This window comes from Arachis hypogaea, chromosome 4, assembly GCF_003086295.3.
Source record: "Arachis hypogaea cultivar Tifrunner chromosome 4, arahy.Tifrunner.gnm2.J5K5, whole genome shotgun sequence".
Taxonomy (NCBI): domain Eukaryota; kingdom Viridiplantae; phylum Streptophyta; class Magnoliopsida; order Fabales; family Fabaceae; genus Arachis; species Arachis hypogaea.
The window spans coordinates 19,336,789-19,351,937 of NC_092039.1; the positions used below are offsets into that span (position 1 = coordinate 19,336,789).

The 15,149-nt window shown below is 33.2% G+C and overlaps 2 protein-coding genes across 7 annotated transcripts; both read left to right on the top strand.

The window, feature by feature from the left end:
- The first annotated feature begins 2,293 nt into the window (after nucleotides 1–2,293).
- LOC112796444 (transcription initiation factor TFIID subunit 13) lies at nucleotides 2,294–10,711 on the top strand. Of its 6 annotated transcripts, none has more exons than XM_072235249.1 (10): nucleotides 2,305–2,769; nucleotides 7,619–7,670; nucleotides 7,770–7,848; nucleotides 8,074–8,106; nucleotides 8,282–8,311; nucleotides 8,882–8,985; nucleotides 9,136–9,173; nucleotides 9,275–9,334; nucleotides 9,462–9,536; nucleotides 10,220–10,711. In XM_072235249.1, exons 6-10 carry the CDS (start codon nucleotides 8,883–8,885, stop codon nucleotides 10,349–10,351), a joined length of 408 nt encoding a protein of 135 aa, XP_072091350.1. In that variant the 5' UTR covers nucleotides 2,305–2,769; nucleotides 7,619–7,670; nucleotides 7,770–7,848; nucleotides 8,074–8,106; nucleotides 8,282–8,311; nucleotide 8,882; the 3' UTR covers nucleotides 10,352–10,711. The 6 variants fall into 6 exon arrangements, with proteins under 6 accessions (XP_025694676.1, XP_072091350.1, XP_025694675.1 ...); XM_072235250.1 differs by having other exon boundaries at nucleotides 2,314–2,769; nucleotides 7,619–7,665; XM_025838891.2 differs by lacking the exon at nucleotides 8,074–8,106 and having other exon boundaries at nucleotides 2,294–2,769; nucleotides 7,619–7,665.
- A 419-nt stretch (nucleotides 10,712–11,130) lies between these two features.
- LOC114927555 (chloride channel protein CLC-f) lies at nucleotides 11,131–15,138 on the top strand. Its single transcript, XM_029297576.2, has 8 exons — nucleotides 11,131–11,144; nucleotides 11,647–11,889; nucleotides 12,000–12,052; nucleotides 12,154–12,203; nucleotides 13,678–13,771; nucleotides 13,909–13,922; nucleotides 14,277–14,510; nucleotides 14,642–15,138. The coding sequence occupies exons 1-8, from the start codon at nucleotides 11,131–11,133 to the stop codon at nucleotides 14,888–14,890; spliced, it is 951 nt and encodes a 316-aa protein (XP_029153409.1). The 3' UTR covers nucleotides 14,891–15,138.
- Nucleotides 15,139–15,149: the final 11 nt, after the last annotated feature.

Below are 15,149 nucleotides of genomic sequence, written 5' to 3' on the forward strand. Positions count from 1 at the left end.
TATAAAAAATCTTAAACATCCTTATTTTATTTGATTAGACAAAAATACCCTTTTAAATTAATCAAAATTTAAAATTAAACAATAAAACAAAACAAAAATATATCTAAAAAACAATATATCTAAGAATGTGATCTCATCATACCACTGTGGTTTATAATACCGAAATTTTATTCACTGCCACATAAAATGCAGTGGTTGTTCTTTTGTTCTTCTCTTTTATCTCTCGTAGGTCTACTTAATTAAGACAATTAATAAAAATAAAATGACTATATTTTCCTTGACCATTGCACTTTGTTTTATTAAGCGATTTATGTTGTTTGTAAACTTCTGACATCATACTATGTAGGAGACAAACGCAGATGCACTAGATATGATAGTTGCTACTTCTTCTTTTTTTTTTTTTGTCCTATTTCAAATTTTCTCATTTAAGATGAATTAGAGAAGAATATGCCATGTATTTGAAAATTTAAATCATGGAGTGTTTCAGAAGAGACATTTATATCAATGTGCATTCTTTAGAGTGAAAAACCATAACTCAATAATGTATTTGTTCTTTTAATTTAATTTATTGTTTCTGCTATTTATTTATAGTAAGTTTAATGTATTTTGTTGGATCAAGACTTTGTTAGATATTGTGTATTTGTGTTTGTCGATTTCAATGTTATGACTTTGTAAAATAGTATGATAGTATATTTTTTGAATTGATTGAAAAAATTGAACAAACCGAACCAAACAAAACCGATTTTAATTGGTTTGGTTTGGTTTAGATGGTCTCGATAAAAAAACCGAACCAAACCGAATCGTAGTTTAATTAAATGATTGGATCGGATGATTTTTCTCTCAAAAACCGAACCAAAACGCATCGCGAACACTCCTAATTGCAGCGGCAGTGGCTTCAGGGGCTGGTTCACTGCGTGTTGACATATATCGTACTATAAGAATAAGAATAAACGAATGATATCGAAAACCATGTTCTATTGTGCTGAACTTACATTTTAGATGGAGCTGGTAGCACCGTCGATGTGCTTTCATCAACTTTTGTGGAGTGCTGCAGGGTTAGAGAAAACTAATCAAATTATAAAAAAATCAACTACAGCTCAATTTTCATGATATACACCCAAATAATAACTAAATAGATCCGAATATTTTTCCTCACCTCTCTGTTAGGGGGATGGTTCTAATGGCGGCACAGAACTTGCTAATGTTGTCTGAGATGAAGGCATGCATAGTTGAATTGAAACTCTAAACAAGGCAAAAATAATACATCAAGAAAATCCTTTAAAATAGATTATTAGAAGGTTGAAATTTAGTTGTAAAACTTACATATTAAGCGGTTCAGAGGGCGGTTAAAAAACGATCATCTGTTGTTGAGCTGGGTCACTTACCGATTCTTCTTCCCGACTCAACCTGAAATCCACCCAAATAAGAAAATAATAACCAAATACACCCGGAAATGCTTTTTTTTAGAACTTACGTAGTTGCAGATTTTTGTTTTTTCCTACCTTTTTTTCTTGAATAAAACATTAAAGGGCTCTTTATTCTAAAAAAAATATATACAGAATTAGAAGAATATGGTAAAAAAAGAATTTAAAAAATGGTATAAGAAAAAGAAATTACATGCAATTCGAAGGTTTGTTTACACTGCTTTGATCCGTCTGTCTTTGAAACAAATGATTAGTCTCGGTTCTAAGTTCACCTCCGGCACTCTAAGTATAGAATAAATATCATTCAGTAAAAAATATTATTTAGTTAATATTTTTTATTATTTTCAGAAAAATATATTTTTTTATTTACAAATACACGTATCTTATTTACAGTGCAAACGAGATATACACGGGTCATATTCACCTGACTTATTTCATTTACCGTATAAACGAAATACATATAAAATTATCTCGTTTATAATGTAAATGAGATAAGACAGAAAAATAAATTTAATAATATTTTTTAAATTATTTATTTCGATAATTATTATATTTATTTAATTTATTAACCTGATATATAAGATAAAAAGCCACGTATTACGTTCTTAGCATATTATGTGATATTTGCTACGGTACGTTAATAAATTCATATGTATCGATACATTAAAAATCAATGTTTTGAAAACCGGACCGGACCGGACCGGCCGGTTCAACCGGAAACCGGCAAAGAAAACGGTCCAATCCAGTGTGTAAAACCGCAAAATCAAAAACCACTCAAGAACCGCTGAACTGGCCGGTTACCGGTGGCTGGACCGGACCGGAACCCGGCCGGTTTACAGAAAACGACGTCGTTTCCTTCCTTGAAAGGCAGATAGCACGCGTTATCCCCATTCCCCCTTCTCCAACTCCTTCCTTCAGCGAAGAGCAAATTGCCCTAGCCTCCACCAAAGAAAGCAAACCCTAGCCTCCACCAATAGTTGTCGCCGTCTGTCGTAGTGAGAGACTGCTGCCGCTGTCCATCGCATTCAAGAACTTCTGTCTTAGTGCTCTCGGACCTCTCGCCGGATCCTCCACGTTGGGTGCTCGCATCTCGCCGTTCTCCTCTGTGCTCGGCTGCTCGCGCCTCCCTCCGCCAGTGAGTGCTCGAGCTGTGCGTGTTGGTTGCTGCTTGTCGTCCGTCGTTGTCTCTGCTCGATTCTGCCTCCCAGTCTCACTCGAGTTTTGTCTCAGTCACTGGCATCTCGTGGTTCGTCTGTCTCGTTGCTGGCGGCAGAAGCAACTCGTGGGGTTGTCTCTTGCTTCGTCGCCTTCCGTGGGGTGGTCGCCGACTCGCTGTCGACCGTTGGTGAGTCCCTGCACCATCCTTCCCTGTTCTCTCTTTCAGATTTTCCTTCTCCCTGTATTTTTGCATGTTGCTGAATTGCTAATCAAATTTTCCTTGTTGCTAATCTAAATGTTACTGTAAATTGGGACTTTACTTGGATTTGTTAAATTTGTTGCTGTAACTTGAATTTGTGGCTGAATTTGTTGCTTCCTAGTCACAGAATCAGAACAGAATACTTAGTTAGTGCTTTGTTGATTGGCTTTGCTCACTGATTGTTGCTGAATTGCTAATCAAATTTGCCTTGTTGCTAATCTAAATGTTACTGTAAATTGGGACTTTACTTGGATTTGTTAAATTTGTTGCTGTAACTTGAATTTGTGGCTGAATTTGTTGCTTCCTAGTCACAGAATCAGAACAGAATACTTAGTTAGTGCTTGGTTGATTGGCTTTGCTCACTGATTGTATTTGATGATAAATTTTAAATTGATAACTTTTAAATTTTAAATTTGCAATTCACTGTTCCTTCAGTACTTTTTGTTGTTGTTAATCATTGTGATGAGCTTTATTAAAATTGGGCTGAAAACTGTTGAATCTTTTTTCATTTTTCATTGTTCTTAACTTCTGTTCTTATTAAAAAACTTGCTATTGGTGATCTTTTGATTTATTATATGCTTCATGTTTTTAATTTTACTCTGCTTCTAGGCTTTGAAATCAGTTTATGATAACTGTGATGCAATTATTTAGTTGGATATCGGATGTAATTATTGAGTTCAAGAGATTGAGTTTTTGATTTGCAAGGTGATTTTTGGTTGATTTTTTATTTAATTTGGTAATGGTGTTTATGATTGTGGTTATTTCAATGCATATTTGTCTCTGTGTTATTAGTCAAAGTCATGTCAAGGCCATGCAAATTTATTCAATGTAGTTAAGCATTACTTGCCTAGTCCAGTATGTATGCTCTCTGGTTCCCTAGAGTAAACATTTTGTGAATTCATGAATATTATAATGTATCTTGGAGACAAATTCACAGGGGGAGCATTGTATAATCTCATGTTAACAACAGAGACAAAAATTCACCTCACTACACTACATAATCATGCATCTAAGCTCATATCTATTTCCAGTTAGTTGGTAGTTTTGTACTATACGCGATTTGTACATATCATCTTAAAAGAAAAAATAACATTGGTTACAATTGTTTGCTGAAAATGTGAACTTAAGTCATGAAAGTTGTTTGTATAATGTGAGATCTCAATGAATAAGTAGCTTCGCATTGTATTCAATGATTATGTTGTCTGAATGATAGTGTTGTCATGAGACAAAAAATGGGATGAGTTATATTTTAGGATGTTTATTTATAATTATATTTTAAAACGGTTTTTTCGGTTGAACCACGGTTAGACCGGTTGGACCAATAAATCAGTGAACCAGTAACTAGAGCGGTTCGATGACCGGTCCGGTTCTCAGAACCTTGTTAAAAATATAGACAAATAGTAACAAGCCACGTGAAATTTATTTTTCACATCAGCATTTAATTTTTTTTTAATATATATTATATCACCACTTTTACTAATACACCCCTTTAATTAAATAAAAATTAAAATATATTTTTTATTTAATTTTATAAAAAATCTTAAACATCCTTCTTTTATTTGATTAGACAAAAATACCCTTTTAAATTAATCAAAATTTAAAATTAAACAATAAAACAAAACAAAAATATATCTAAAAGACAAAAAAACAAAATAAAAAATTATTTCTGAAATCTGATTTCAAAAACCCTCTTCATTTTCTCAAGTTCTTCTCTCCTCTTCGTATCACTATCTCTCTTTCCCTGGAGCTCGGTCTCTCTCATCTCTCTCACCGTGGCGTCGCCGTCGCTCTCTGTCTCGTCATCGTCTTGCACATAGTCGCGCGCCTTCGTTGCGCTCTTCGTCGCCGGCGGCAGAAGCAGCAGGTCCTGGGGCTCGTCGTCTTCTTGCTTCGAGTGTCGCCGTCAGCCTCCTTCGCGCAATCAGAAGCTGCTTCATGATTTGGTGAGTTCTAACAAAGGTAGGATTTTATTGTTCCAAGTTAGTTGAAACTTGAAACCGTGACGCTGATGTTTTCTTCCCTTTTCATTGGAATCATCGAAACCAAAGCCACACACTGTTAAAACCAGTGTTCCTCCTTCGTAGTTTCCATCATTCATTGCAAGTTTTTCTCCATTTCCTCGCACACCATTCTCCATTCCTTCTTCGACCTCATTGCCACAAAGAATCCTTATATTCTCGCTCACCCACTTCGCTAGATCACACTGTGATTTGAGCTTAGCAGCTAAAAAAATCGGTTTTTGATTTGTGGGGTTTGTTCAAAATGACGTCTTTCACCATCCCTTGACCCAAGTGTCTCTCTTTTTCACATTTGGGACTGAACTCTCAGACCACACAACGGAACATGCACGTGGCTGGGTTGGGATTGAAGAAATCCCAGTCATTTGGATCTTTGGTTTGTGATTCAAACTCAATTGGGGTTCAGGTGTGTGTGATTTGTTCTGATTCCAAATGTGATTGTTTTTTTTTTGTTCCTTTGTCGTGCTGGTTTATGTAGATTACATGTTTGAGATTTTGATTCTATGGTTTTGAAGCTGAAAATGTCGCTATAGAATGTTCAATTTTGATTATATTCTATCACCTTCAATTTCGATAGTGAAGGTTTGAAGCCTTGATTTGAAGGTAAGAAGAGATAGTTTTCAAGTTTATTGGCTGGATTAAGAAATTTGGGTGCCGTGCTGGTAACTTGTTTCTTTTTTAGCATTTATCAGTTGTTAATTATTGTCTATGTTCTCATTTTAGCAATTCTATTGAAAAGTAGCAAAACCAGAAATGAGCACTGTCTACAAAAGCAAAGCATTTACAAAGTACTTAGTTGGAACATGCATAATATAAACACTAAACAACAAGAAACTCTCTCAGCTCATATTTGCTTGCATTTGCATGTCGGTTTTATCTCAATCAATATCTAAAAAGTAAAAACATCATGGTCTGGATCTTCAGTGGTAAACATAACAAGGTTGTTTTATCTAAGTGGTAGTTTTAGTTTTACTATATATTTGTAGGACTTGTGGTTTTTTGAGACTGAAAATCGCAGTAACAATAACTTCAACGCTGCCATAAAACAGAATATAACACTGGAAAAGTGTTACACTAGACAATATAAAATTAGAATGGAAAAACATCTTAGGTGGTTTGGCCATGCGTAAAAAGAAAAGTATGTAAAGTCATGAACTCCGTCGGGTACACTAAAACAAAACTACTGCTGAATCCATATAAAAAAGATATAGATTAAAAATATTTATCTATATACATAGTTCTAATAAAATGTCATTTATTTGTTTGTATAACTCGCCCACTTAGTAGGAAAAGAGTTGATTGTTGTTTTATTTATACTACATAAGTTGATGCTTTGCCAGAGATAAAGGGCAATTCTACACCCAAAGTCCTCCTTAGATATAGAAGTATATAATAACAAGACTATGTACTTAGTCATGTCATCATAATCATTAATTAAGAACGAGAAACCAGCTTTACAATGACATTCTGCAAGTAATAAGGTGCAAGCGACCCAACTAATGGTAATGAATGAGAAGGTTAATTTTACCTAGCATAGCGAATAAGCAGATTATCAGGCTTAAAATCACCATGAAATGCTAAAAAATGAGAACATAGACAATAATTGAAGAAATCCCAATCATTCGGATCTTTGGTTTGTGATTCAAACTCAATTGGGGTTCAGGTGTGTGTGATTTGTTCTGATTCCAAATGTGATTGTTTTTTTTTTTTTTGTTCCTTTATCGTGCCTGGTTTATGTAGATTACATGTTTGAGATTTTGATTCTATGGTTTTGAAGCTGAAAATGTCGCATAGAATGTTCAATTTTGATTATATTCTATCACCTTCAATTTCAATAGTGAAGGTTTGAAGCCTTGATTCGAAGGTAAGAAGCGATAGTTGTCAAGTTTATTGGCTGAATTAAGAAATTTGGGTGCCGTGCAGTTAACTGTTTCTTTTTTAGCATTTATCAGTTGTTAATTATTGTCTGTGTTCTTATTTTAGCAATTCTATTGAAAAGTATTCCAAAGTGCATATTTTTTTGAACTACACTGTAAGCGCATCTGTTCAATCAAGTCCTGTTTTTTTTAATACTTTGATATCTGATTTCTTGGCTGTCATTGGGATATGACCCGGTCATTTTATAAACACAGGTTTTGCTTGTTGTCAGCTCAATAAATTCTTATATGAATCAGATAAGATATTAACTGATTGATGAACCACAATGATAGAAATAAAAATTTCCTTGGAGATGAATATACTTTGTTTTAAATTAAGGTTTCTTTTATATTGCATTCTTTCTCTTTTTTTTTTGCCAAAAATTTAATTTATTCAGTTAGAAATCAAGGTAACAAAGTCACTCCATTAAAGTCAAAACTTACTTATTTATTTGATGTAATTCCTAGGATACATGTGATTATTGTTTCATGCTCACTGAGAACTTGTATGGATATCTCCCTTTTTCAAGTTGGTGAAAAACAGATGCACAGGCCAAATTTGCCTCTTTAATTGCAAAGATAATTTATAACAATGAAATTAAAGGATTGGTTGTCATGGTTAAATTTATAGTTTACCTATTAGGTCCTAGATATCTTAGTATGCTGTGTCTTATGTTTCTCAAATTCATCTGTTGCATGAACGATTCATATATGTATCTTTCCATATATCTCATTATCTATCTTCTTAAAGGTGTTGTTTCTTTGATGATTCCATCAATATCATTGTTTATTTAGTTGTTAATCCAACACTATGTTAATGTAAAATAAATTGAATGCTTCTAGGTTTGGGTAAAGTGGGGATAGAGACGCCAGTTCATTCCCTAGAACAAGTTAGGTAACGTAATTGATAATTTTTTATAATAGATCAGTTGTTCATTCCTTCAAGTTTTTTATTGTATGCTAATTTGTTTTTCTTTTTCAATGTTCATCTCAGGTGCAAGATTTACACTTTATTATTCCTGACTATTTCTTTTGAGTGGAGCAGTGATACACTCCCGCTTTCTTATCAGCAGGTTAGTATTATGTACATTAAAATTGCACTTTCATAGATATTCTGATATTTTGGAAACCATGAGAGTAGACTGTTAATTATTTTTTTATTTTGCATATATATCAATTTTATAGATAACAAGTAATAATAAGCTACGTAGAATTTATTTTCCACATCAGCATTTAATTTTTTCTTTTTTAAATATGTACTATATCACCACTTTTACTAATACACCCCTTTAAAATAGCTGTGGCTTGGTCATACCGGCTTCAAATAGAAGGTTTTCTTTAAGACTTATTATTTTTACCTCCAATTGTATTTGACTTTTTTTTATTGCATTCTTGAATATATTAAATGCTTAAAATCATAGACACGTCTAGTGCATCAGTGAATTCTTTATTATAGTTGATGATTTACAGTGCCTGTTTCTTATCTTCCTTACCTTTTGTATTCAGGCCAAGGGAGGGGGACTTGCGTTTTGAAAGGTGATCTGTCTGAACGTTTTTCTTTTTTTCATTAACCTGTTTTCCTTTTGTGTACGTAAACAATAGTATAGTATAGCATCGGGATTTAGGAATATAGTTCGGGGATAAAAGCAATAATAGATGCAGCATACAGGTAAGAGGTTCAATAAATAGTTACCGAAGTGGTTATGAAGTTAGGTATTTGTGGTTAAGGCTTAAGGAAAGGTTCGTTACAATTTAATGATTTTTATGCCAACCGTCGCCCAATTCAGCCTAACCAACAAATGGTTGTGAAGTGTTTGAACTAGAATCAGTAAAATCATCATAAAATAAATTAAAGGCTACAAGTGAAAAACATCATTAATTCATTATCCTACTAATGTGAGCCATCCGTTTCACCTGGGCCGAAGTTGGATTTATAAAAAAACTGGACTTCTAGGTGCTAGCCCAGTAATCCCAAGAATATCAGAAGCCCAAACATAAAATCTAGGCCCAAAATGTCACACACACACACAAAAAAGAAAAACCGGCTTGTGAAGTGGAAAGAAAGAAACTCATCGTCGTTCATTCCTTCTTCTTCTTGTGCGGAAGAATGAGCAGTTACGGTGGTGGAAGCTTGTCGAAACCAAGAATTGCTTCTTCTCAACCTTCCGAAACTTCTTCAAAGCGCAAAAGAGGAGTTTTCCAAAAAGAACGTCAGTAATCACCCCTATCCAACCTTCCTTTTTTCGTTGCAACTTTCTGTTTTCTTTTTCCTTTTCTTTGAAGAGAAAGGAAAAAAAAAGTTCTTTGCAAGTTATGCATGTAACTGTCACTAATAATTTTCTCTATGCTTGCTAATACAGTGCAGCATATGATGTACGGCTTTGGAGATGATCCCAATGTAAGTGACCTAAACCATTTTCTTTAATTTCTTAATTACTTTTTGGGATGTGAATTTAATGGCTATTAAACTTTGAACTATTTTATGTTTTGCACAATTAGCCTCTTCCTGAAAGTGTGGCGCTTATGGAGGATATTATTGTGGAATATGTCACGGAATTGGTAACCAAATTTATTTATTTATTTTTTCAACCTAATTTTTCATTGTTCTTGTTCAACTGAATTACGGTGTTCTGGATTAATTTGAATTTTTTGTTGTTATTGTGCTTTGAAATTTTTTCTTACGAAGGTACATAAAGCTCAAGATATTGGATCACAGAGAGGGAAACTATCAGTTGAGGATTTCCTTTATTTGATTCGCAAGGTACTTCTTTGTTCATAAAAGAATTTCAAATAATTATCATGAAGAATTGAAGATTATGTTCTATTCTCGAACTCTCTGGAGTTCTTTTAGTTTCTGCGTTGAATGAAATATCTCAAAGGAAACCACTCATTGAAATCTTGTCCCATTTGCTCTTCAATTGCTTTGAGGCATGATATATGAAGCTGTACTGTCATGGATTAAGAGGCTAAATGGCTAATTCTTCATAATTTGTTCAAACTTTCAAGTATCCATAAACATTAATCCAATTCAGTTTTTTATGCTAGATTTTTAAAGTTTTTGTCAACCAATCCGCAAGTTGAAACTAAACTAAAAGTCAAGTGTGTGAAACATGCAAGAAGGTGCATCTAATGTAGCCGTGTTTCTTAAATTATTTTTAACCCTAAATATATCTATCAAAACAGGTTAAGGCTCATACAATCTTCACTCTTTACCATTAAAGGATCATTGTGACATTGTGTAATACAACACAGTAACTGTTAAGAAATATAAAAAATTATTGGTATATCTGAAATTGTGTGACTCCACACTACAAAATATTTGTATTGTGACCATTCTGATACACGATAGCTTGATTTAGGCCAGTGCACCTTAACATTATAATACATGATTGAACATTTTTGTTCAGGATTAATCCCAACTTTTTTACTGCTGCTGTGCTGCAGGATATGCCAAAACTTAATCGATGTACCGAATTGTTGTCTATGAATGAAGAGCTGAAACAGGCAAGAAAGGTTTTCGAATCAGATGAAGAGAAATTGAGGAAGGTTTTTGAAGTGGACGAACCAGTTGAATGATGAATGAGAAAAAGATCATTGAATTGCACCGAATACACCATTCCTGTTCTGACATCTCTAGATCAAATTTTTGAAATTTGAGTATGTCTTACATTTGAAAATAGCCAACCTAGATATTTAAATAGTTGAATTGTAACTTCCTAATATATTTGTTCTTCTATTTATTGTGTCCATGATCTTGTGATTAGAAGAAAATAATTTTTAACACCCTAGAGTAACTATCTTAAACCAAAAAGAAATTATTTGGTCTTAGCAGGATATTTTTTGTTATGATGTATATTGTATTCTTAATGTAGTTGAACAGAGAATTAGCTAGGAAATTAAAAGGTTATCCAACATTTATCAAAATCAATTTTGGTATAGAATTGTTAAATATAAATTATATTGACACAAACTAGAATTGGAAGTAAGTCAAACCAGTTCATAAGCTAGTTCGAGTTCGAGCTCGACAAGTTGAACTGGTGAGCCAAGCTTGAGCTTGGAATTGAGCTCACAAATTAAATGAGTCAAACTTGAATTTGGATAAATTCAACTATCTGATCTAAGACACTTAATTCTTTGAGCGAGGTCCAGGATATTTGCTCATCAATTAATAGAAAAAAATTATACCAAGTTAATGTTATCCCATCAGTCCATCATCATTCCCCTTTATTAGATAAGGGTCAACTTTTGCATAAATTAAAATAAGGATCAAGTTGATTTTGTTCTGAAAAGAATATATACAAGTTACTTTGATTTTTTTTGAAAAATTAAACATTTTAATTTAATTTCTAAAAAATATGAGTTATATTACGTATATATTAAAATTAATTATCAAAATCAATCATTAGCATAAAATATATATTAAAATATAAATATATATTAAAAATAAATTAAATTATATATATTTATACATAAATTTTTAATAATTAATTTAATAATTGATTTTAATATATAAATAATATTTTTTAAAAAAAATCTACATGTGAGTTAAGTTATTAGATTAATTTTTAAGTGTTTGTTAAGGTACGATAATAAATTTATATTATATCACCACTTTTATTAATACATCCCTTTAATTAAATAAAAATAAAAATATATTTTTATTTAATTTTATAAAAAATTTTAAACATTCTTCTTTTATTTGATTAGACAAAAATACCCTTTTAAATTAATCAAATTTTAGAATTCAATTAATTCTAATTTTATAGTTTCCAATAATTTAAACAATAAAACAAAAGCATATAAAAAAAACAAAAAATCAAAATTATTCTTTCATTTTCTCCAATTTCCCCTAATCATTTGTGCTCCTGAAGCAAAACAAAACATAAAAAAAAAACAAAAAATCAATGTTCTTCATCTTTCCCAATCCTCCTAATCATTCATGCCTCCTCTAAAGTCCCAAACCAAGACATCAAAACCCTAGTCCTAGCTTCTTTGCCGCCGGCGTCCCCATGCTCAGCGCTTCCGCTTCTTCCTCTTCCCTCTGTCCGGAACCTAGGTAGCTCGGCACGTCGTCCCCATCCTCGCTGGCTTCTCTGTCCGTGGCCAGGGGAAAAGTTAATATCTTCCCCTCCTTCCCTGTTTTCCTAGTTCCCAAAATTTAAAATCTACTTTGCGACTTGAGCTGGAGTTTGCAGTTATTTATGTTCTTCTCTCGCTTTTGCAGTGCGGAATCGAAGTCCAATACCAAGTTAGATAAAAAAGTTCAATTTTACTCTAGTAAGTTTCGAATCAATTTTTCTGTTTCTTTCAACTATTAAATTATTACATACCAAAACTGTATATATTTTAACTGCATCCAATCCTTGGTGTTACTGCAGAGGTGAAAGATGCTGTGGCTTGCTTGAGTGCTCAAAAGTCTATTACTAAGGTAATGATCTTATTTCAAACGGCATTGTTCTTAAGATGGATTATGAAAATACTTCATTGTGCTTGTAATATGTTTAATGGCTAGTTAGATGTACTTTGCACTGTTATTATGTTCATTTTGCATTCTTGCAAGAGAAGAAGATATTAGTCTGCAAATACAATCATAAGTATGCCTTGGTCTGTTTCAGAAACCTGAATTCATTTAACATTTTGCCAATGTGAAATATTGCAATTGATCACATGATATTTAAGCAGAAGTCTAACTCAAATTGATGCATAAATCAATAAGACCCCTTTGCTGGGTTTATTGCAGACAACAACAATAGAAAAAAATTAGTTTGCTTTCATGCTATCCTAATTAAATGTATCTTAAATAGAACAAGATAAAAATCCAAGGTAGAATCCTTGATTCTGAATGGTTCCCAAGTTGCAATTGTTAATGTTATCTTGAAGTTGACAAATCATGGGTTGTACCCTCATCACTAGAAGTGCCTTCATTGACCCTTCTGCTTGTATCCCTCTTCTTGCCCCACTCATGCAGCCTGAGGTGTAGTTCTGCAGCTGCAATCAAGAAGTGAATGCACTGTTTTGTCAAATTAACCTTTCTATTAAAATCATCCTTACAAACAGCACCTACAAGCATTTTTTGATATCTTAAACAGCAAACACATAATCTGAACTAATGTAATAATACCAGTGCCTGCTTGGTCATGTACCATCTAATTTACATAAATATTTCATATCAAATTTAGAAGCCTATTGCTGTATTGCCACTTGTTACTACAAGAAAAACCAAATTATGCAGCAGCATAACACAAATTGTAGTTTTCTTTTGTCATGCATAGACCAATTGCTAAGCATACGATATATCAGAAATTCAGAAATTATTCAATCCAATATACATATGGCTTGGCATTTTTGGCAAAATTGACTAGATTTTATTTTATGTTATTTGCCATCAAGGCCTATTTAAGAAGCACACACGATTTTTTATTTTTACTCTTTTTCATGGATAGACAAGATTAAATATCAAACTGCATTCATTTCATATTTTCTAAAGCACTCTCAAAATCCCAGAGATGTACGTAGGATGATGTGCTGTAATTGCAGTCCTTGTCAAGATTTATGGTCACCTAGGTCTTTTGAAAAGTGCTTCCCTTATCTAATAGAGAGATTAAGAATTTGATATCATCACCTTGAATGTGATCAACTCACTCCAATAGTCCAATGGGCAAAGCCGCAAAGGGATCATTCTTGCATAAACTTTTAATCCGGTAAAGCAGCTACGCAAGATAGATCACAAAGTTCAAATCACCACTAAAATTCGACACACAATCCAACTTGCTACCTCACCATAGACATAGTTTATGATTTTCATCTTGAGTCTTGCTTCCTTGACTTCCCCTTTGTATAGTATACTCATGTTCTGCTGCATTCCTAATTTATCATTCATCGTATGTACTTTATCTTAACAGGCTCATTTTCTTGGACTAAAACGGAATCTCATTCCTCAAGCAACTCCGATTTCTTTTGTGGAGCTGATTTTAACTATCATAAAATTTCTCTCAGGTAATGATCGCACAAAGGGTAACCTCTTCCTTTTGTTGGTTTGTCTTTTTATTTCTCTTTTGTTGTCATGCTATTTTACTTTTATTTCTTTCTCTTTTGTCTTCCTTTTTGGCTCAATGCAATGAAAAACAATGAAGTGTTAGCTGAAGAGGTTAGTTGGTTCTATCAATAGGTTTTTTTTTTAAATGTTTATTTTATGTCTTGCATGTGCAGTTTTCTGCTGTTCTCCTATTCTTGTGTTTAACAAAATGAAAAATTTGCAAACTGCATTCTTTTACCTCGACTGAACAAGAGAAGATGTTTGGTATATTCTTACATGCTCATTTTCTCATTGGTTGTTTCCCTGTATCTTATGTTAAAGCAAGGCAGAAGAAAATTGTTTCTCTATGGCATAATATTTTATTGATTTTACATAATATTTTTATTATAAAGGGAGTACTTTGTCCTATTGTAATTCTTATTGATTACAGTTGTCGTACTGTGTTACTGTAAACTTTGTACCTAGGGGGCTGTTGGATTAGCAATATGGGTTCCCTCTGTGACAAACCGGAAGAAGGAAATTGACAACAAATCTGATACAAGAAACTCACCTAAAGGATATTCTCCAGTTTCACCTGCTGATGAAAATGAAGATAACTGGAGACAGGCAAATGCTGCTGATGGTTTAGAACTCTCTGTTGTTGGTGATGCTGTTGATCATGAAGCAATTGACGAGGAACTTCATCTCGAAAATCTTAAGGTTGATAAAAGCTTTTAATCAATAAAAATAATCCTTCTCTTGTTAACTCTCCAGCAGAATGCTGACATGTGATTCTTTTTTTTTGTCCATCAACTTTATGCCTTCATTAATGTCATTATTGCTCTTTTCAGGTTTCTCAGGCCATGTCTGACAGCTATCTGAAGGTTTCATCATCTGCAACCCTGAAAGATGCAATCCAATGCATTCATGATGGCCACCAGAACTGTGTGCTAGTGGTCTATCAAGAAGGTTTTCTGGAAGGAATACTGACATATGGTGACATCAGAAGGTGTCTTCCCGAGAAGTCTAGTGACACTTCTATGAGGGATTCAGGATTTGTGGATGTATGTAGAAAGTGCTTATGCTCTTTATATATTTAAAAATCATTCTGCAAATTTTTCTGGGATTAGTATATTTTCCCCCCTGTTCTTTCCTTTTACAATACATGATAATAGAAAATAAGTGAGGGTTCCAATTTCAGAATAAAATCATAACACAAACGGTTTCTATGTTTTGGTTCGGTAGGGATACAATTGCTAAGATGAGATATTAAAGCTTTGATGAATGGGTTTTAAATGTAGTGATGAACAAATACATTAGTGAAATTCATGCCTGGATCTTCCTGTTATGCTACTGTGA

Excerpts from the sequence above, each read along its gene's own strand:
- LOC112796444 (XM_025838891.2), top strand. The coding sequence starts at position 8,883 with ATGAGCAGTTACGGTGGTGGAAGCTTGTCGAAACCAAGAATTGCTTCT. Across the intron at positions 9,174-9,274 it reads GCTTTGGAGATGATCCCAAT|CCTCTTCCTGAAAGTGTGGC; the intron begins GTAAGTGACCTA and ends TTGCACAATTAG. Across the intron at positions 9,537-10,219 it reads TCCTTTATTTGATTCGCAAG|GATATGCCAAAACTTAATCG; the intron begins GTACTTCTTTGT and ends GCTGTGCTGCAG.
- LOC114927555 (XM_029297576.2), top strand. Across the intron at positions 11,890-11,999 it reads TGTCCGTGGCCAGGGGAAAA|TGCGGAATCGAAGTCCAATA; the intron begins GTTAATATCTTC and ends TCGCTTTTGCAG. Across the intron at positions 14,511-14,641 it reads TTCATCTCGAAAATCTTAAG|GTTTCTCAGGCCATGTCTGA; the intron begins GTTGATAAAAGC and ends TGCTCTTTTCAG.